The sequence below is a fragment of the Sprattus sprattus genome, assembly GCF_963457725.1.
Source record: "Sprattus sprattus genome assembly, chromosome: 19".
Lineage (NCBI taxonomy): Eukaryota > Metazoa > Chordata > Actinopteri > Clupeiformes > Clupeidae > Sprattus > Sprattus sprattus.
Window position 1 is genome coordinate 20,175,937 of NC_137917.1, and position 22,156 is coordinate 20,198,092.

Genomic DNA, 22,156 nt, shown 5'->3' on the forward strand with positions numbered 1-22,156 from the left:
TCCTCTCGTGTCTGTCTGCGTGAGTGGGTTTGTGCGGGGAGAGAGAGAGAGGCCTACGCAGCGAGGCTGGATGGGACTTTTCATCCGTAGTTTAGACAGAAGTTTTCAGTTTGTGAGTGGAGAGGAGCGAGGGTGGGAAGCAGCAGGTGACACAGGTGTGCTTTTAATGGCTGCTCTCTCAATCATTCCTCCATTGTGCTCCTTGAAAAAAAGCAGAAAAAAAGTCTGAGTTCGAGGAGCTGAGGTGTGTTTGTACTGGTGTATGTATTCATTACTGTGTGTGTGTGTGTGGGCTGGCACAGTTTATTCTGATGTGTGCGACCTATACTGGTGCACAAGGGGCCCTAGGGCTGAACACAGAATTGTAAAGCAACAGCTGCCAGGCTACTCAAACACTCCACAGTCCAACAACCTGTCCTGCCTTTACAAGCACCCGCACACAGATGAGCCTGGCCATACGCACTTTGTGTGTGTGTGAGTGCAAGTGCTTTAGATTGCAGCAATACTATCATTGACGCGCATCAGAATGTGTTTGTGTGTTAAAATCTTTGCCTTGTTCTAATGTCTGATGACGAGCTGCGCTGCAATGTATTACGATGAGGTGTCAAATGTTTCGTAACAGCATGTTTTCTGAAGCTGTGTGTGTGTGTGTGTGAGAGAGAGAGAGAGTGAGCGTATGTTTGTGTTGGATGGAGTCGTGCTCCGGGTCTCTTTCGGAGAGGCCACCGGGGGCACAGAAAGCAGATGGCACTGACAGACTGTAACTCACACAGGGGCGCGAGAGAGGGACTCGGGCGGGCGCGCGAGAGAGAGAGAGAGTCAGATGGAGGAAAAACAGCAGTTAAGACTCCGGGGCGAAAAAGAAAAAGGAACACACACAAAAGTCTCCAGTCCAGGAATGCAGTTTTATTTTGGGCACAGAGATCCTCCTTATGCCAGAAAAGAGTCTCGGAGAGCGAGAGGATAAGGGCTAGATTGTCGGCCAAGCTGGCGCTGTGTCAGCAGGCTGTGTGGATGTGCCCATGAGTACCTGGGCCTGCACTGCCTGTCATAGTGCTACCAGAATGGGAACACCTAGGGGGGATGATGCCTGGGTCATTAAGAGTTACCGTGAGGCAGGTGAGGACATATGGACAGTCAGTGATGGTGCAACCGACAAGAACTGCCAGCCGCAGTTCTTGTGTGGGTGAGGAAGAGGAGGACCAGGATGAAGAGGAGAGTGGCGGGAGGATGAGGTCACGGAAGAAGAATGTGAGAAGCGAGAGACGGGGGTACGGGAACTGCTCCTCAGTGCTCCGATCACTGTTTGCCCCTCACTGAGCGAGCGTGGGGGGTGGTAGAGTGGTGTGTGTGGGCGGGAGTGTGTCTGGGAGAAAGTGATAACCTCCTAAATGTTCACCCCCCACAGGTCACCGTAGAAACAAGCAGCACTCTTGAGCCATGACATCATTTCAATTGTGACAATGGGTTTGGATTGAACTCACATTGTGTGTGTGTGTCTGTGTGTGTGTGTGTGTGTGTGTGTGTGTGTGTGTGTGTGTGTAGGTGGGTGGGGGCTTAGTAGCTTATATACACACTCCGCATCCCACACACAACCTGAGCAGACACTCCGCCGTTCTAGAGACACGACACGACTCCACTGAGACTGTCACCACTAGAAAGCGAAGGAGGAGGAGGAAAGGCAGAGAGAGAGAGAAAGAAAGAGAGAGAGAGAGAGGGATGCTGTCAGCAGGTGTCTACAAGTGAGATTGGACACAGAGAGGAGGAGAGAGGGAAAAAAACAATAGCCTACAAGACATAAAGAAGGACAGGGAGGGATGGAAAGCAGAACATAAGACTTGAAGCTGAGTCCATTGAAACATCTTTCGCTGGAGTTGGGAGGAAAAAAATAAATAAACAGGTGAGTGACAGACATTATTTTTTCAGTGCGATTGTACGGTGAATGTCTTTTTGAGTGATTCATCTCAGACAGTGAAAGCAGGTGAACAGAAGGCAGACGGGCGGAAGGGTGAGTGTAGGCTGGCATGCTGGACTGAAGCCATGCGCTGGTTTACGCGTCGCGCACATGCACTGTGCCATTATCAGCTGTGTGTTTGCAGGTTAATCCACATTCCTTGGCAATTTAATAGCATTAGTTTTCATCAAGTCAGAGGGGTATTCCAAATACGTGGTTTAATGACAAACCTGGGCATGTTAACTCAGAGAAGGTGGTAAACCTCCTAATACAAGAACCCTATGGCTTCATTCCCCTGGCAAACCACAACCATAGAGCTTTTCTATGAGGATTATGTCCTACTCTGAGTTAACTTACCCTGGTCAGGCACTAAACAGCCTACGGGGAATATCCCCCAGGAATGCTTAAGTTATAGTTTCATTCAAAAATAATTGACAGAATGCCATAGTTTACGTTTGTTATGTCAACTGCATTCAGTTTTTTTGTTCCTAAATTGAAATGTAAGTGGGTCAGACTGAAGCTTGGAAACGGATGCCTTCTGAGGAAATCAGCAATATCAGAGGCACAGACAAGGAAAACAAGCAAACGAATGAATGAATCATATAACATATGTCACATGCATATTTTTTACTGCAAATAAGAGATTACAGAAATGATTAAATCTTCTCTAAGAAGTTGCTTGCCAAACAAATAAGATGATCTAAAATGAATCATGAAACAAGGGCATGACTAAAAACAAACATTTAAAAGACAATAAGGGGAAAAGACATTAATACGCCAATTGAGGTCACTTGTGAACTGTTGCCCCACTTAAACATAATTGCAAAGGAATCCCATGAGCTTTTCTTTTACTCCCCTTTGGCAGCACCTCAAAGATATGAAATTAAAGAGAGGGAGAGAGAGAGAGACGGGCTGTTTAGTCATCAGAAGAGCGCTTTTTATCATTGAGCTGCTCCTAGGCAAAGGAGCTCTAAGATAGAAAAGGATCTCAGAAATAGACTACAGTGGGAAATTAAATTGATTTTCAGGACTTCTCTAGATGCTTGAGGCTTTGATACAGAACTACATTCAGATCAATACAGGACCAAGTGAACCTTTTATGAACATTTTATGTGTAACAAACATGCTTTTGTGTAACCAATTAAAGACAATTTTAGGAATGTTTGTTTCTTTTACCTTTGTCAGATTTATACTCATGATCTTATATTTATGTGTGTAGAAAATCTATTTTAGTCTCTAAACAAAAACGAAATAGCTGTGTGTGTGTGTGCATGTGCACAAGAATGAGTGTGTGTCTGTGAGTCTAACTTGTGTCTGAGTGTCTAATATGTGTGTGTGTGTGTGTGTGTATGTGTGTGTGTCTGACTCGTGTCTAATGTGTGTGTGTGTGTTCGTTCCCGCAGCACCATGCTCTACCCTGCTCTTCTCTGTGTGCTGCTGCTGCTGCTGAGTCCTCTTAAACCAACAGAGTCACGAGCCCTTCACCCACCTAACCCCAACGCCATGCAGGTACTGCCAACACACACACACACACACACACACACACACACACACACACACACACACACACACACACACACACACACACACACACACACACACACACACACACACATGCAGAGCTCTGGACACATATTGCATGAGAAGAAGATGTGTGCATGTGTGAAAGGAAGACATATCGAGGTTGGGGACCTCATTATCAGACTATGTGGGAGATGCGTGACAGTGAATGTGATGATGGCAGCTATTCGCTAACGTGATTTATAACAGTAAAAACACTGCACTTTTTCTCGCCATTAATTTCTAAAAGGGAGCCAAAAGCCATAATTCTTACCCTCAGAATTATTTGTGTGACTCCTTATTAGAGTCGTCATTTTAGATAAATAAACTTGACTGTCTTTATTTTAAGACATTAATTTTTAACACCGCCCACACCTAGAGCATAGCACCTTCCACACCATGGCTTTTTAAATGAGCCACATTTCAAAACATGACCTTTAAATTAAACTCTCCTCTACTTGCATGAATCATTTAATAAATAGGGATGTATTTGCAGGCTGCACTGTTGAGGATAAGGTCATATCTGTGAGGATCAAAGCTGTGGTTTGTGGTACTCTGTGATGTGGTGAGTGTGTTCATGGAAGCTGACGCTCTCTCTCTGCTGTCTGAAGTTCCTCGAGCAGGTCCTGGACCGTTACAACGACCTCCTGACCCTCGACGACCTTGAGAATCTCACCATTGACCAACCTGAGGAGCCCATGCAGGTGTATGGTTCCGGGTTAAAGGTCGCCGAGTACCCGAAGTGGATTGACCTGCCGCCACAGAGCGACAACTCCTGGCTCCGCCTCATGCGTACCGCTCTGGCCAATCAGAAGCGTGCGGTGCCGGACCGCGTGAGGAGGGGGTGGAACCGTGGGTGCTTTGGGCTGAAGCTGGACCGGATCGGGTCGATGAGTGGACTGGGGTGCTAGAGACTAATGGAGAGATGACTGCATGAAGGAAGGGAGGAAGGAATGAATGAATGAATTAAAGAATGAAAGAAAGAAAAGAGAAATAGGATGATGGACATTAATTTTAAGCAGTTCTGATTCTCATGTTCTCCCCTGTGTGTCCACTAGAGGGACGGATGTAGCTAAGGTGAACTGTTCTTGTGAGAGCGGTCTGAGATCCGTACATGCAGTCACACATTTGTGCTTGAATCAGAGAAGAGAGGCGAAAGGCGATGAGCGCTGAGGCCAAATGACAGAGTTTCGTCTTTCAAGGACAGCTCCATCATAAGACCTTGCTCAAACACACACACAATAACTCAAACACACACACACACACTGAGTTCTCCATTATAAGACCTTGCACACACACACACACACACACACACACACACACACACACACACACACACACACACATACACACACACACAGTGAGTTTCCAAATCAAAGGTTAGACACGTTAGTTTTGTCCATCTAGTTTCCATGGTGAAGCAGTGAAGCATTGATTGGTCTCTGTGTTACCTGCCTTGTGCTGATGTGAAATAAAACGTCCGTCATGTTAATGCATTTTGAGGAGATGTAACATGTTGTGTTTTTGGCATTAATGTGTGAATCTTCATTGTATAATAACTATTAAATATGTTGTCCAGAATTATTTTAAGTCAAATGCATGGTTAATAATAAACATTAACGTAACACAAGAGGTTTGCTTTATGTTTCTATATATATTGTGCATGAATAAAAGGTTTTCGAAATCATGCTGGACCGAGGTCTTTTTCTCACGTTTGTCCTGATTTTAGAGTGAATGAATAATGTCCTTCAAAGAAACGCACACCGACTCTTATCATGAGGCCTGCTGGATCCTAAGTTCAGTGTTTGCAACCCTAGCCCTGTTTTCTGTTGTCCAATACTAAGGCATCCATGCAGTGACATCCTGATTATTTGCTTTACACAGCAGCCATCACTTTTGACGTTTGAGGTGATTGATTCAGTAGAATCTGTTTCATGAACCCACATCTGAATGTCAGAAAGGAACATGTGAACTCAGATTTAGATGTCCTTCAGTTCCTATTTTTGCGTGGGATGGAATGCTTCCTTGTCAAGTAGGTATGCCAGACAGAACGAGTCACTCCAAAATAGTGCAGATCAATATTGTTGACATCCGTGTAATTAAAGAAAAGGTTGCTGCTAATAAGAGTGGATTTGTTGATATACCTCAAGACTGTGTGGGACTAGTTTACATACTGAATCATTATTAAAACCTTTAGTTGGAGTTGGATATCTTTAGAAGTCATCCTCTTCATTGCTGCCTAACAGAGATGTCATTGCAGTGGGTTGAGGGTGTCATGTCCATTTGCACTGGATGAAACTTGCTGCTGTACAGTGTGAATCTGGCCTCTGGTCTCCACTGTGCGTCTGGGTCCTGTCCTTCCTTCCGGCTTATTTTACTATACTTCCCGGCATACTACAAATTATCCCTAACATAGATTTGTGGGGACAACAAGGAGTGAATTTGGCTTGTATATGAGTCCCATCTCCCAATAATTTCCTGTATGATCTTCAGTAAAGGCAAGAAAAGCCATACAAATAAAACTTGACCATGTTTCCATACCTCCCATACTGATTATTTGAATAGTTCAAACAAAAAACGGCTATGGTGAAAAGTTATCAAATTATAGTTGGGTTTTAGAAGAAGGTGGACTTTTTCTCTAGTAAATTTCACTGTAAGCACTCCATGAACTCCGCTTCTTCTCACAATGTGCTATAGAAAAGTCTGGCCCCAAAGCCATGGTGTTAAATATTCAACAGCTAACTGATTCTACTTAGCAGAATGTTTGCAAGTTAATCAGTTGCCTGAATTCCCTTTGATGCCCTTAATCTAAATGGATTGGATAAAAGATACCGGTGGTACAACTGTGGGTACTGGACAACCTGCATTAGTTGTGGTAAACTCTATAACTTTCCACATTTCAGACAAACAATATTAGACAGTCCCCTTAGTCACTATGCACACTAACTGCACTAGGATGGAAAAATAACTGTTTTAAGATTGACATATTATTTGACCTGTACTCCCTAAACAGATCCCTGATATGACAACAGCACATCCACTTGGTGCTTGGTGGTTATCGAGGCTCGAGGCTGGGAATTTGAGGATTCAGAGACAAACTCGGCCAAACAGCTGAGTTGAGGATAACTAAAAAAAAACACAGTATCCTCCGTGTTTCCCTGGTTGGCTCTCCACTAAATCACAGTCACCAGAACATTTGGGAAGGACTGTCCTGCCCCCTAGAGGATTGTGAGTGTCAGTGGAGTTGAGCTGTCATCAGCAAGGGGGTATTTATCCTCCATCTGTTGGATTATTTTGACTCCTTTAGTTTCAAAGTTCACATTATTGAAACAATTCTCTGTAAATGAAGACTATTTTGTTGAATAGGGGATCTTGTACCACTTACGTATGTAGCAGATTCACAGGTTCAGAAACATTAACTTTATTATTTACCTGGAACACAAGGAGGGAGCATAAATCCTCTGATAGAATCGGCTTCAGTTTTCAGTATGACAGATGAGGCTGTGATGTAATCAGGTAATATGTCAGTGATGAGCTGAATGTAATGTTCATGTTTTACCACAAGGTGTCGACCAAGATGCCAATAACTATATCACCAGTCTGCCTGACTGAGTGAGTCAGTGCCCCTGAGTGATATGGAGGAGTTTGGACTCTGTGTCCAGTGAACAGTACAGCAAAGCAGCCCCACATTAATAAATAACACACCATCAAAGCTGGCCTACACTCACAGGACCTATATGCCCCTCTGAATCAGTTCACTTGGGATGTATAGTCAGTGTAGGTGTGTGCCTTGACTGGCCTATCACAACGCTCCTGTCGAACCACAGCCACAGAGCTGACACCGGACAGCGTACAGAAGTATTACGTAACTTTCAAGCCACCTGTTCTTGCTGGGGTTGTGATACCATTCGCCTCCATGCAGGCAGAGTAGAGTGCTGAACTGTACCTCAGTATCAGAGTGAACTCGCACCCCTTCTTATATTTGGTTAGTTACCCCAGATAGCAGACGATGGGTCCAGATCCACACCAACTCCATAGGTGTTTCCGGATCAGCTGGTTGCTTGGCTATGGGTCGTGTGCGACATTAGTCCCTTGGATCAGTGGTAGCCACTTGGGTGAGGACTTGGCCAAGGGGTGCCTGAGTTTATTTATAGCATAACCCAAGCCTCAGCCCACGATGTCTCTTTGGGGGAAGGGGGAATGAGAGAGGGTAAGAAAATGATTATGCCGTGTGTATTTGTACACATACACACACACTGACATGTGCACACTCACACTCAGATACACACACACACACACACACACACACACACACACACACACACACACAGATATATTCACCCACAGATTGACCTTTTCTTAAACACTTTGACCTTCAGCTATCGGGGGTGACAGAAGAGTCATGACAGTTCAAGCATGTGAAGGCTAACGTGCGTTTATGACAAGCATTCTGAACTTCACTGGAGCTGATACACACTTCAGCAGCCACAGAGGCTGAGCAGTGACCAGAAACTTCTAGGTTTTACCCTGTTCACTGTGCACCTCTGACAGGTTATCTTCTGCACAGAGTCAGTCACAGACAGTGATTCGAGATGGTAGTAGTAGTGTTTAGAAACGTTTGGGTTTACTATTTAGTTTCTATCTGTCTGGTATCGGCACAAGAGTCTGAGTCTCCGTGGCAACAGATGGGAATAGACATGGCATTTGGAAAAAAAATGATTGCAGGTTTATTTATAGTGTGCAGCAAAGTGTTGTTAGATTGCCTGTTGATATTGAAAAATGCTGACTACAGCACTGTTCACTCCCCCAAAATGATCCTTTCATAAACCAGAGCCACCTTTTCTAAAGCCAACCCCCATTTCTCAAAAAGTATAACGGTGTGTATGTGTGTGTGTGTGTGTGTGTGTGTGTGTGTGTGTGTGTGTGTGGTGTAAGGTTTAAAGTAAATACATATATATGATGGCCAGATGAAAAGAGCCTGCTGACCAGTAACACACTATAGAACCTCAAGCACAGGCCCTCATATGCCTACTCACTCTCGCCCAGGAGCCGAGCAGGGAGGAGGGAACAAGGGAGGAAAGAGTAAAAGTTAAGGGTCATGGTCTTTGCAGCAAATGTCATCCCCAGGAAGAACAGCGATTTGATCCCCTGCAGTCTGCCGGCGTCAGGGCTGAAGAGAAGGTCAGACTGTGGTCTGCACAGACACCAGTTTCTCTCTCTAAGGACCTTTTTTCTTAAACATTACCCACATTTCACACTTGTTGCAGATATCTCTAAAGCCCTTGCCTGAGAAATGCTCAAAAAGTAAAAGTTTGCACGTCTGGCCAATGCCATATGAAACCTGTGACAAACGTTTTTTTGAGATGAAGCAATCTAACTTGTCACAGCTGGAGCACATGACTATGTGTCCAGTGGGCCTGAGGGTGGCATGACATTAAGGAGAGACCAGGCCAAGTTTTAACACATCTTGCTTTGCCTTGCAGAAAAAAATTGGCAAAGGTGACTGCTTTCATTTCAACATAGGCTATATGCAACATACACCTCTTGTCTCTATATTTACTTCACTGAATCAAAAACACATTTGCCTACCTTTTTCTTTTAATCTACATATAGATGCAGATGAGAGCCAGTTTGAAGGGATGAGCCATGTATTATTTAAACCCAAAAAGTGGAAACTTAATTTGTATTTGCAAGCTGTAGTCTTTACAGCATTTGTTTTTAAAATGCCAATGAGTTGCCTACAGACCAAGGGCGTCACTTTTTCGCAAAAGTGGTTAGCCTATTTCAAGTGCTAGCATTGTTTACTATTTGCAAACGATTGCATATTACAATTGTCCCCACATGTCCTAATATTTTAATACAAATAATTGGAATATAACACATTGTATGCAGCTCATATTTATACTAGCATCTAGACATGGACGAATTATGAAACCATGGGCCCCTGGGCCTGGAAATGTAAAAGCCCCCCTCCCCCACGACTGCAAAAATGGTGTGCTCGCAAAACATTACTTAAATGTAATGACACATTTTCAACAACACAATAACTAAATTCACCTGTACCTCAACAAGATTTACAGCGCACACACACATTTTCTAACACAGCAAAGGAACACTCAATTAAAGCCAAAAGTGAATTAACAAAATACACCTCATTCTACCACAAAACAAGGATATATAACAGCGACTTCACACAGCGACAGAGCCCCCAGAGCTCAGAGGCCCTTGGGCCTGGGCCTGGTAGGCCCGTTCAGTAATCCATTCTTGCATCTAGATCGGAAGTCACTGATCACAACCACCTGAGAGCTTGCGCAAAACGTTTAGGTTACAAATGTGCCCCATAAACTATTTCTATCTGACTTTTGATAGAGAGTGAGACAAGCTGAAATTTGAATTGAATGAATTGCAAATGTAATGTAACATCCTGATGCCATCACACATGTGAGTTTCATCAGATTGCGTCTGACACGGGTTGAGAAATTAATCAGGTCACTGTCCCGGGTGTCCCCCATTCATAGTGCACCACTCACATTTTAATTACCAGGATCTTACATGCAGAGGCGGCCATACATGTATCTCGTTGGATGAAGGCAAATTCACTTCATTTCATAGACTGGAGTAAAATAGTTCTGCGACCTTGACATTTTGAAGGGGCGTGGTAACCCAAGGGGGTGTCAACCAGACGCCTGATAAATTCAACCGTGTCCCATTGCCCACTCCACTCACACTGCAGGTGTTTCAAAGAGCAGAGGCACTCTCACGCACGGTAACTTTCCCTTCTTTACCTTGAACTCATTTACAGCTGAACCTAGAAAGTATGTAATGTTTGAATGAACTTTTTGTCTGCATGCATGACTTGTCCGCTTTAGAGTGCATTGGTCTACCTTTGCTTCAGTGGCTTGTTCTATGTGTCATATAATCGAATTGGTGTTGATATTACTTTCGGGCGATTAATCTGTCAACGAAATTTCAAATCATCATTATTAGTGAAAATGTGGCGGATTTGTGAAGGCTACTGTCTTTTATACACGCTTACATTCAGACTTTTGACGTAGTTGACAAGTTATTGGAAAAGCGTGATTGCCTCTGAATGGCCAGCACAATGGTTTAGGAATAATTTGCTTACACACTGTCTGAGTTCGATTTGATGTCTGCAAGCTATACATTAGCCGGTCTTATCACAGCCCTGTGTACTTTGCTCTTTGAAGATTGTGCTGTCCGGTTGATGTCATAAAAGGTCGATATCCGTTTAATAACTAACTTTCTTGTCTCTTCAGAGGACACGTCCCAGACAGCAAATATGGTTAAAGTTGGTGTTAACGGGTGAGTACAACCATACAGCCATGTTGTTCGTTTTTGTTAAGCCTATCTACATATAGTAGGCCCATTCAGAGCATGAAGTAGGCTAGATGAAGCTCGTATAATGGAATCTCATCCATTGTCGGTTACTTTGACTTCTGTTGTTCAGACCTTAGTACACCAGTTTATCATGGTTCCACCACAGACGCTATAATCATGGACTTGAAACCATGTCTATGCTTGAAACACTTGACAATTTCTCCTAAAGCTTTCCTGGTGGTAGCTAGTTGGTTAAAATCTTAGAGGGAGTGTCTGCCCGTTTGACTCCCACTATTTGCTAAGCGTGCTCAATGTCGTCAGGATGACGCTGAAAAACAAGTTGCGTTATCTCCTGTGGACCTCCTGTCAAAGTTCACCTTCTGATGTGACCCTGGTGGTATTCTCCTCGCGTTAAACAATCCCACCCCATATGCTTTGCCTGAGTAGGCTACATCTGAACATTAGAAGCAGAACTTCTGGATAGTCTTTTTTGTCATTGTCTTTGCTAGTGCTGTAGGAGTTGTTTTTACCATAGACATGGGTTTTTACTGCCTGTTTTAGAATTTGATGTAGGCTACTTCTACCTTGGATATGTGGTTTAAAAAAAAAAAATCGAATAAAATGGTCTCATCTGTAGATGCACAGTAGCTGCACACTGCGCTCATTTCTGTTGTATCATGAGTGGGTATAGAAATTATCCTTTCATCTGATGCCAAATCATGATGTAGGCAAGTCTGGTGACTTTTCATAGTAGGTCAAAACTCATTGTGTCCATTCCCTGGAAGTTTGTAGTTAAACAGTAACTTCACTTTGGTCCAGCAGTCCAGGATCTCTTCACGACAGGACTCAACACTTTCTCAATAGCACCTGACCGCTGAACTACTGGATGTGTGTATTCTGTGAGGGGAGAAAATAAATACTAAAAAGTCATAATTTTAGAAAAAAGGAATCAGCTGTAGTTGAAGAATCTGAGTCCTTTTAAGGATTTCAGGGCCAAGGTGTTCAAGGATGGTACTTCAATCGCCCACCTTGTGTCTGAAGAAGCCGTACTGATATTCAACACTTTTAGTCAAATTTCCTTATTACAGTGTGCATGTACAGAACACATGCACACTTGCACTGTACACACATCTACTGTACAGTAGATCTATGCCTTTCAGTGATTCCTCCAAATGTTGTAATCTGAGCAGAGCTGTTTGTAACTGGCAGTATAGTATCCTCTTTATAGGCCATGCCAAAGTTCAGCAGGCCTAGGGGAAAAAGGTCACTTTCAAGTGGCTTCAGCATGAGGCCTGTGTCTTACGCCCTCTGCTGGCTGACTAGGCAAATGCAAATCATAAAACGTTTGGGGTCATTACCCTTCATTTTAAATGCGCTTCTCTGCACAACTGGGTCAAATAGAAGTCACATGTTGAAGTGTTATGGCTGCTCAAATTGTGAACACAAGTCATTGTAATCTTTAGGACATTGTATATATTTGTAGGTAGCAGTAGTCAAAGGAATTTCCTTGTGAGTTGGTGACAACAAAATGCTTGATGAATATTATCTGAAAACTCACGTTGGCTAAAGTTTTGTGTTCCATCACGTTTCAGATTTGGTCGTATCGGCCGCCTGGTCACTCGTGCAGCTTTCCAGTCCAAGAAAGTTGAGATCGTTGCCATCAATGACCCTTTCATTGACCTGGATTACATGGTGAGGACTGCACATATGACAAGTCTGTGTACATGAACACACCTAGCACTCAATCACTGCTCAGACTCTAGGGCACTGATTCTCTGTGTGCTCCTCTTCTACCTGTCCAGGTGTACATGTTCAAGTATGACTCCACCCACGGCCGTTTCCATGGAGAGGTGAAGGCTGAGGGAGGACATCTGGTGATTGATGGCCATAAAATCGTAGTGTCTGCCGAGTGAGTACTTCTCTCTGTCACCAGACACACACTCACACATGCACACACACACACACACACACAGTGACACACACACATACACATACACATACACATACACATACACATACAGACACACGCATGCACGCACACACACACACACACACACAGTGACACACACACACACAGTGACACACACACACACAGTGACACACACACACACAGTGACACACACACACACACACACACACACACACGCACACACAGGCATGCACTTTCATAGAGTACTAGAGCACTAGATCAATATTGAGGGTCACGTGCTTATACATGACTTCTTTCCTCTTGCAGGAGAGACCCAGCTAACATTAAATGGGCTGATGCTGGAGCAACCTATGTTGTTGAGTCCACTGGAGTTTTCACCACCATCGAGAAAGCCTCCGTACGTAGTCCTCTTCACCAGGCGCTGTTTGTACTGGAATTGATAGATGCCTTCAATCCAGTTTTAAATCATTTCAATATGCAGTGTTTGCCATTACCAATAACTAGCATTCTGATGTGGAGTTGCTATTTGTCTGTAATTTGTCTCGCCCTTAGTGTTTATCTGTGATTTTTTTTTTTTTTTGATTTATTCAGCTTCACTTGAAGGGCGGTGCTAAGAGGGTCATCATCTCTGCCCCCAGCGCTGATGCCCCCATGTTTGTCATGGGTGTCAACCACCAGAAATACGAGAACGGCCTCAAGGTTGTCAGGTGAGCTGCTTGTCTCTTCTCCTGACGCTGCCTTTTCCCAGCATCCCAGTCTCACTAAAGCCCATTTTTAGATTGCTTTTTTCCCCACTCATGGAAAACTGTCGTCCTCCCACAGCAATGCTTCCTGCACCACCAACTGTCTGGCTCCCCTCGCCAAGGTCATTCATGACAACTTCGTCATCATTGAAGGCCTGATGGTATGGTATTAAATAAAGACTTCAATCTCGCCAAAAAGCTTTTTCATAATGTCAATATGTCCCTTGAAAGGGGTCATGCATCATTTCAATCATCCTCTCCCCCTCCACCCTCCCCTTCCTCCCTCCCTTCGTTCCTCTCTCTCCAGAGCACAGTTCATGCCGTCACAGCCACCCAGAAGACAGTGGACGGCCCATCCGGCAAGCTGTGGAGAGATGGCCGTGGCGCCAGCCAGAACATCATCCCTGCCTCCACCGGTGCCGCCAAGGCTGTGGGCAAAGTCATCCCTGAGCTTAATGGGTGAGCACCGATCGCCAGTTACTTCTGCTTCCACCGCAGAGGACACGGCACTGGGCCTAAATTGTGTTTGTGTGGACAGTGATTCATGATTAGAAGGCGCACATGCACAATAACTAATTTAATGTGTTCTCCATGCCAAGGCTGTGGGCAAAGTCATCCCTGAGCTTAATGGGACTTTTAGACTAGACAAGACTTAACTCCATTCAAGTACATAACCATCATGAACATTTGATGCAAGAGCCAATCGACCACCTTTTCAATAATACCCCAGCCAAGGATGTTGAAGGACTCAATGGACTCCCTTTCAGCTTGTCTGTGTTTAACTTTTTCTTTCTTTTTTTCTGTCCTCCTTCAGTAAGATTACTGGTATGGCTTTCCGTGTCCCCACTCCCAACGTGTCAGTGGTCGACCTGACTGTCCGTCTGGAGAAACCTGTGAGTTGGCCAGTCATGTCTTGTAATGTTCTCTCTCTCTCTCTCACTCACACACACACACACACATATTTTTACGAACATACTTGTGGACTGCTATTCTTCCAAACAAGTGCAGCGACTGAATGTCTCATCAGTATTTTTCTTTTTCTGTGTGTGTAACAGGCCAAGTATGAGGACATTAAGAAGGTGGTGAAGGCTGCTGCTGACGGACCCATGAAGGGCTTCCTGGGATACACTGAACACCAGGTGTGCATCTAATCTGAGTTTTGGCCACAGTGGCCCCATGTGGCTGTGTTCATTCTGCCTGTCCCCATCTCTTGTGAGGCATTGCCTTATCATAGGACGAGTAGATATTTCCATCCTTTCTTCTAACTGAGCTCATAACATAGAGAAATGTTTCACAAGAGATGAACCTCTCCGAACTATGCTCTTGTGCTTTCAATTGGCACAAATCGGATGTTTCAGGGAAGTCTGTCCTTTGTAGTCATTTAAGCGATGTTTTGTGGACTGACTGGCTCACCTAATGTTGTTTTTCTTTCCCTGTTTGTCCTTGTGTCCACAGGTGGTGTCCTCAGATTTCAATGGAGATACCCGCTCCTCAATCTTTGATGCTGGCGCTGGAATTGCACTTAACGACCACTTTGTCAAGCTGGTCACATGGTACGCCCATACTTTGTCCTCACAAGCCCTTTAACCCCCCCTGTGTGCTCTAAGTACACATTATTTAAAGTGCTTCCAATTACAACGCTCTTGATTCATCTAATCAGGGTGGCTCAGCTAATCAAGTCTGCCAATGACTCATTCAGTCTGCTATGCAGAGCGTGAAAGGTGGGGGCCCAGGGGCAGAATAATGGCCACCGTTGAGACAGCTCCTCAGTGCATTTTTAACATTATTTGTTGGGTATCAACAATTATGTACAACAGTTTCTTGTTCGTTTCTTGGTTGGTACCAGCAGCCCAAGCATGTACGGGCCCAGGGGATAGCAAACATGTTAGTCATCAATTGTTTTCTTCTTCCTCTGCAGGTACGACAATGAGTTCGGCTACAGCAACCGCGTCATCGACCTGATGTCGCACATGGCCACCAAGGAATAGAGTTAACACTGCACTTTACATATACTGACCTGCTCCCCTACCCGACCCCACCCCAGTTGGATGAGTGGATATTTCTGCTTGTGTCTGACAAGGGGGAGGAAGAAGAGCGGCAGCATTCTTAATCCGGAGACCAACTTCATTTTTGTACTGGAAAGGCTCTATTCTGTTCCAATGTGAGCTTGAGCAGAATGGCTTCGGGTCTGTTTGCATGGACGTGCTGCAGACTTGGAGAGAAAATAAAAGTCCTCTGTTTGTGAGAAATTCACCGTCTGTGTGTCTTTATTTTTGGTATATTGATTTAATTGTATATTAGTTTGCGATGCCCAAAATACATGCCAGATGGAGTAACTCTGCTGCCTGAAATGCCTTGTTGGAATTCTGGAATTCCAGCCCTTGTTGAACTGATTGACCCAGAGACTTTATGTATAGATGACAAAAAGAGACAATGAGTGCATAGCCATGTACTAGAACAGCGGGACGTGCAAAAAAACCTTGCAGTGCTGTGTAGAACTCATTATTTCAAGCTAAAATTAGTGTCTACTGAAGGCCATGCAATAGCAACGGTTTTTTTTCACCTCACTCTACTCACACAATTGAATTCTCAGCTGAGCAACAACGACTTCCCTTAACCTTGTTAAAGGTCATCCAACATGTGAAGTGTTGGTTGAACAAAGATGTGGACTCTATCTATTGATCTTGTCTATCAATGTTGTCTATTGGTAGGTGCAGTGCTTTTTCTGGGCAATTTAGTTGCTGAATTTAGAATCAATATAATCTGACCACCACTTTGAGTTGGCTGTATGATGTTTGAAAGCATCTGTTGTCACTGTTCTGAAAATAATTAATTGACAGCCCTGTGACCTGGATTGAGTTCATGCCACAGTGCTGTTGTGGTCGATTTTACTTTTAAAGTGTATATATCTACAGCCGCGGAAAAAATTAAGAGACCACTTCAAAATTATCAGTTTCTCTGGTTTTACTATTAATTGGTATGTGTTAAAGTAAAATGTACATTTTTGTTTTATTCTATAACCTACTGGCAACATTCCTACCAAATTTCAAATAAAAATATTGTCATTTAGATCATTTATTTGCAGAAAAATGACAATTGGTCAAAATAGCAAAAAAGATGCAGTGTCTTCAGATCTCGAATAATGCAAAGAAAACAAGCTCATATTCATTTTTAAACTACACAATACTAATGCTTTAACTTAGGAAGAGTTCAGAAATCAATATTTGGTGGAATAACCTTGATTTAAAATCACAACTTTCATGTGTCTTGGCATGCTCTCCACCAGTCTTTCACATTGCCGTTGGGTGACTTTATGCTACTCCTGGCGCAAGAATTCAAGCAGCTCGGCTTCTTTTCATGGCTTGTGACCATCCATGTTCCTCTTGATCACATTTCAGAGTTTTTTTTATGGGATTCAGGTCTCGAAATTGGGCTGGCCATGACAGGGTCCTGATCTGGTGATACTCCATCCACACCTTTACTGGCCTGGCTGTGTGGCATGGAGCATTGCCCTGCTGGAAAAAACACTTCTCAGAGTTGGGGAACATTGTCAGAGCAAAAGGAAGCAAGTTTTTCTTCCGGGACAACGTTGTACTTTGCCTGGCTGAGGTTTGTAAAAGACCATAAGGATTGAACCAAAGCCGACTGGAGGGTCTCCTAGTTCGTCTTCTCTGATGAGTCCAATTTCACAGTAGGTGCAAGACTCTGTGGCTTGTAGGCCTCTCCAGGTCTCCGTCTAACCATCAGACGACCATGTGTTGGGCAAAGCTGAAAATTGGACTCATCAGAGAAGACGAACTAGGAGACCCTCCAGTCCGCTTTGGTTCAATCCTTATGGTCTTTTACAAACCTCAGCCAGGCAAAGTACAACGTTGTCCCGGAAGAAAAACTTGCTTCCTTTTGCTCTGACAATGTTCCCCAACTCTGAGAAGTGTTTTTTCCAGCAGGGCAATGCTCCATGCCACACAGCCAGGCCAGTAAAGGTGTGGATGGAGTATCACCAGATCAGGACCCTGTCATGGCCAGCCCAATTTCGAGACCTGAATCCCATAAAAAAAACTCTGAAATGTGATCAAGAGGAACATGGATGGTCACAAGCCATGAAAAGAAGCCGAGCTGCTTGAATTCTTGCGCCAGGAGTAGCATAAAGTCACCCAACGGCAATGTGAAAGACTGGTGGAGAGCATGCCAAGACACATGAAAGTTGTGATTTTAAATCAAGGTTATTCCACCAAATATTGATTTCTGAACTCTTCCTTAGTTAAAGCATTAGTATTGTGTAGTTTAAAAATGAATATGAGCTTGTTTTCTTTGCATTATTCGAGATCTGAAGACACTGCATCTTTTTTGCTATTTTGACCAATTGTCATTTTTCTGCAAATAAATGATCTAAATGACAATATTTTTATTTGAAATTTGGTAGGAATGTTGCCAGTAGGTTATAGAATAAAACTAAAATGTACATTTTACTTTAACACATACCAATAAATAGTAAAACCAGAGAAACTGATCATTTTGAAGTGGTCTCTTAATTTTTTCCGCGGCTGTATATACCAAAGTGCCTGGAAGATGATTTTGGCTTTTGAAACGGAATATTACTATGGTATAAACTAGGTAGTGTAAAGTATATTCTTGGCCAGTATAATTGGGTAAATTATGAAGCCTGAGATTTCAGGAAGATTTTATAATTAAAAGGTTATCTTTCATATGGATCTTCAGTTTAACGCATCTCATTAATATGCAAAGTGCTGAAGGTGGGGGCGGTGCTGGGGGCTGCATCCCAACCTTGTATGGGTCCAGGGGATAGACAGGAACCATAAGGACCTGTAGTTCTCTTCAACCATGTATGGGTCCAGGGGATACACAGGAACCATAAGGACCTGTGGTTCTCTTCAAGCCCATACCCAATTTCCTTTTCCCACTTATGTCCCAGCACTCTTCACAAGCCTATCAGAAGAAAAAGGCAAAAAAAAAAATCAATCTTTATTCTACTGTAAATTAAGGTTGTAGTCTTAGTTTACAAAATGTAAAAGCACTGCAATGGCCAAAAAGATGTTACACCAGGTGTGACTCTGATGGAACCACTGATGATAATTCTTACCACTAATCCCACATTCAAGAGTGACATCAAGCCCTGTTCACCAGTGCAGAGAGATATGACATAGGCTACAGGGACTCTTTTATAATGCCTTCAGAGAAGCACAGAGAAGCACGATGCTTCAAGCCTTGAAGCATCTTCGCAATAATCAACGTTGTGTTTTCAATGTTTCATCGTTGTACATACAAGGCAAACTCCTGTTTGCAGGCCGTGCTTTGAGGACATATCTCAATTACACCCACAGCCATGCAGAGAGCCATATCTCCACAAGGCTCTGAGTCAACCCTATACATACTGGTTTTCTTAAATCACAAAGACCTTGATGTATTGATTGAAAAAAAGATTCCCATGTTACATGTATGTGCAGAGGGTGGGTGTTAAGGATGAGGTCGTCAAGGCTGTGGCTATACTATTGTATAGAAACTATTGGCTCATCTGTCTAACAAGCTGCACCAAATATGAGCACTTTTTTGTCTGGGCTCTTAAAATTGCGCTGAATTTGACAATTATTGTTGTAATCTTGTATGGGAGAACAAACAGAGAACATGGAGACAACCATGGACAATGATCAGCAAAAATAATCAAAGTTTGTGTGTAAATATAGAAAAAGGTGGTTCATTTATCAGTTATCATTTTATGACATTGTATTTTAAATATACCGCTCCAAGAGGCCATTGCAATAATCTGTTGGAATTTGAAAAGGACATTCTGGAATTTTGGTCTAAAACTGGCAAGTTACCTACCTAAAAACATACAGAAACCTCGCAAACACAACTAATAGATAAAAGCTTGCTAACATGCTAATTGGTGTATTTTAGTGATATTTAGACCACGTTGGGCTGTAAAGGCTTTTCTTACATATTTACGTGGGGAGTTCCAACCCAGACCACAGAAGTAGTGACTAGCCTGGATGGCTAGTAAGAACGACAGGTGTGTTTATCTGCCCTTCACATGACCACACCCTATTCAAATTCATTTGAAGAGATAATGCCAAAAGTAGATGTTCATGAAAATATACCTCAAATAGAGGCAAACTGTTTTTTTTGTACAGTATTATCTTTATCTTAATAGGCAAAAATGAGACGTTAGCAGTAGCCCAGTGTCTGAACAAGGCAAATCAATGGTAACGATTCCTTAAGCGATCAATATGAATGGCTGTGTACACATGAGCAAGCATTACAGGGTGTAAAATTAGAATGCATTAATTAACCTGGCAGGTAAACATCAGTGCTCACATTAGCAATGCTTGAAAGCCTGGGTTTTTGTGTGTGTAGAGACTATTTCTATGAAGCAGGGATTTAGAATTAGATTGGTTTTATTGCACAGATATACTGCTTTACATACATTTCCGTGATTATCTGTCTCTGTCCCCCTTTCTTCTCTCATCCCTCTGTTTTTATCTCTCTCTCCATCTTTCCTCCCCTGCTGTCATCAGTCAAATGAATCCCCATGCTGCAGTTTGTCATATTGGCCCATAATATGCATGTATACAGCCAGCCACAGCTCTTATGGTGGCAGGCTGTGGGTGCCTAGAATTGAACCTGAACAGCTGTCATGGAAGAGCAGGTGTCATTTAAAACAAGCTTTAATCCTCTGACTGTTGCTCTGACAGTCATGCAGAATGTGTGTGTGTGTGTGTGTGTGTGTGTGTGTGCAAGCGCGCAGACATGTGTGTGGTATCATCAAGTTATTAGTCTCTCACACAGTTGCTTTATTATACTGACAATTCAATACAAGCCCTCCCACCCCTTTGTGCTCGCTCCGGCGGTCTGTTTTGCTATGGAACAGCTGAGGGCTACACAGCCACTTGCTTCAATGCTTCAGCTTCTTGCACTCGCTGATGGAAGCCAAGGCTCAGCTGATTGAAATGTATGTAGTCCTGTGTGCAGAGACGGGCAGGGGATGACCATGGGAGCATAAAAGAGAGGAAGCGAAAGAGGGGGGGGGAGAGAAAGAGAGAGAGAGAGAGAGAGAGAGAGAGAGAGAGAGAGAGAGGTCAGACGAAGCTCACAACTGTTTTGTGTTAATTCTCCCAGATTGCCGGGGAGTACAGTTGATTTACTGCTCGGGAATCTCCCACAGTTCTCACAGATTAACTAATTTCCTCTGCTTTTGGGATTAGCACACCGTTGATGAGCGAAGACGCTGCTCAGAGGGGAGGACAAGACAGAGAGGGAGGAATCACTGTCCAAGAGGAAGGTAAGGTGCTGTGTGGGTGTTGAGTGTTTTGGGAACTGTGCTCCGCTGTGTTTTGGAACCGAGTCTGAGCTGTTACATGACCTGTCAGGTTGGGACCAGTGCGGATTACGAGAGATATCAAAGCATTACTGTTCACTAGCAATTTGAGTTAAGATGATATTTTTTTATTTATTTTTTATTGGTTTTACTGATTCTTTACCACATTTTCAGACGTGCTAAAAAGGTGTATATTTGTCAAGAAGATTTACATCCATTCTCATTTAACATCAACATAGGTTTTTTTCCCAGTTGCATTAAGGCACGTGGTGTGTTATGGTAAGGGATAAATTATACTACTAAACTCAACAGTCAGATAAAGCATGCCATCTCAAAAGATCAAAGTAGATACTGTACCTTCAGCTTATTGTCAATGGCTTCTAAATTCTTCCTTTTTAGTTGTTTAGTTGTAGTTCCTTTTTAGTTAACACTCTTCTGTTTCTTCACGTCTGAAAGTTCTTTTCTCTCTCATCCCTCCTCTCTTTATCTCCCTCTATTTCACATCATCCATCCCCCTCTCAGAAACACTCTTCTTCCCTCCTCCTTCCGTTTATCTCTGAGTATGAACAACACAGGGTATCCGCCTTTACTCCTCCTCTCCTCGGTCTCTCTTTCCTTCCGTTCTCGCCTCTCTGTCTCCATGGATCTTGGCGTGGCAGTATATATGATCCTCACAGGTGAGTGACACAGCTGATGTGTTCGAAACAGAAGGTGACTGCCTTGTTGCCTTGTTGCTGTAATAGACGGGTGTCTCACAAGGCATGACTTTCGAGTGAAGGCATCTTCTAAAAAACGTTGGTTAATGGTTCTTGAAAGCCTCGCTGTCCTGTTAGACATCCTGCTGAGATAGCATTTTACCCTGATTGGAACCTTCTGAGTCAGGGAGTCTCAGGCCTGTATGTGATGACACCGTGAGAATGTTTTTCAATTTACTATAACTATCTTAGTCTCAAGGACCATACTGTTTCCCAGTATTCGTATTCGCACTAAGTGTCTTGGGTATTTGTTTTTGGTTTTTATTCTAGTTCTTTCTTTTTCTTACATTATTAAAGCTAAAAAAATTTAAACTACATCAATCTACATTCAATCTACACCAAAACTACATTTTGCACCTTTAAGCCGTAGAGGATTACAGGCTCTTTGCTTCCATTTGTTCTGTCTTCTGGAGCAAAACTAATCTGTGACGTCTCTATCGTGAGCCTCACTACCTGGTTCACCTATTAATTACTCATGAATGAACAGCTTTTACTAGTTTCTTTTCATGCTCCATTTACGTGTGAGTTTATGGTCATGACTCC

At 43.2% G+C, this 22,156-nt stretch overlaps 2 protein-coding genes across 2 annotated transcripts; both read left to right on the top strand.

Annotated features, from left to right (window-relative positions):
• Nucleotides 1-3,361: 3,361 nt before the first annotated feature.
• nppcl (natriuretic peptide C-like) lies at nt 3,362-4,561 on the top strand (the record flags this gene model as incomplete). The annotated part of the gene is made up of 2 exons (XM_080858663.1): nt 3,362-3,463; nt 4,126-4,561. 2 exons carry the CDS (start codon nt 3,362-3,364, stop codon nt 4,423-4,425), a joined length of 402 nt encoding a protein of 133 aa, XP_080714789.1. The 3' UTR covers nt 4,426-4,561.
• Nucleotides 4,562-10,169: 5,608 nt separating this feature from the next.
• On the top strand, nt 10,170-15,774 carry gapdh (glyceraldehyde-3-phosphate dehydrogenase). The gene is made up of 12 exons (XM_080857439.1): nt 10,170-10,280; nt 10,792-10,837; nt 12,445-12,544; nt 12,655-12,761; nt 13,089-13,179; nt 13,374-13,489; nt 13,605-13,686; nt 13,833-13,984; nt 14,340-14,418; nt 14,581-14,664; nt 14,981-15,078; nt 15,444-15,774. Exons 2-12 carry the CDS (start codon nt 10,815-10,817, stop codon nt 15,511-15,513), a joined length of 1,002 nt encoding a protein of 333 aa, XP_080713565.1. The 5' UTR covers nt 10,170-10,280; nt 10,792-10,814; the 3' UTR covers nt 15,514-15,774.
• The last annotated feature ends 6,382 nt before the right edge of the window (nt 15,775-22,156 follow it).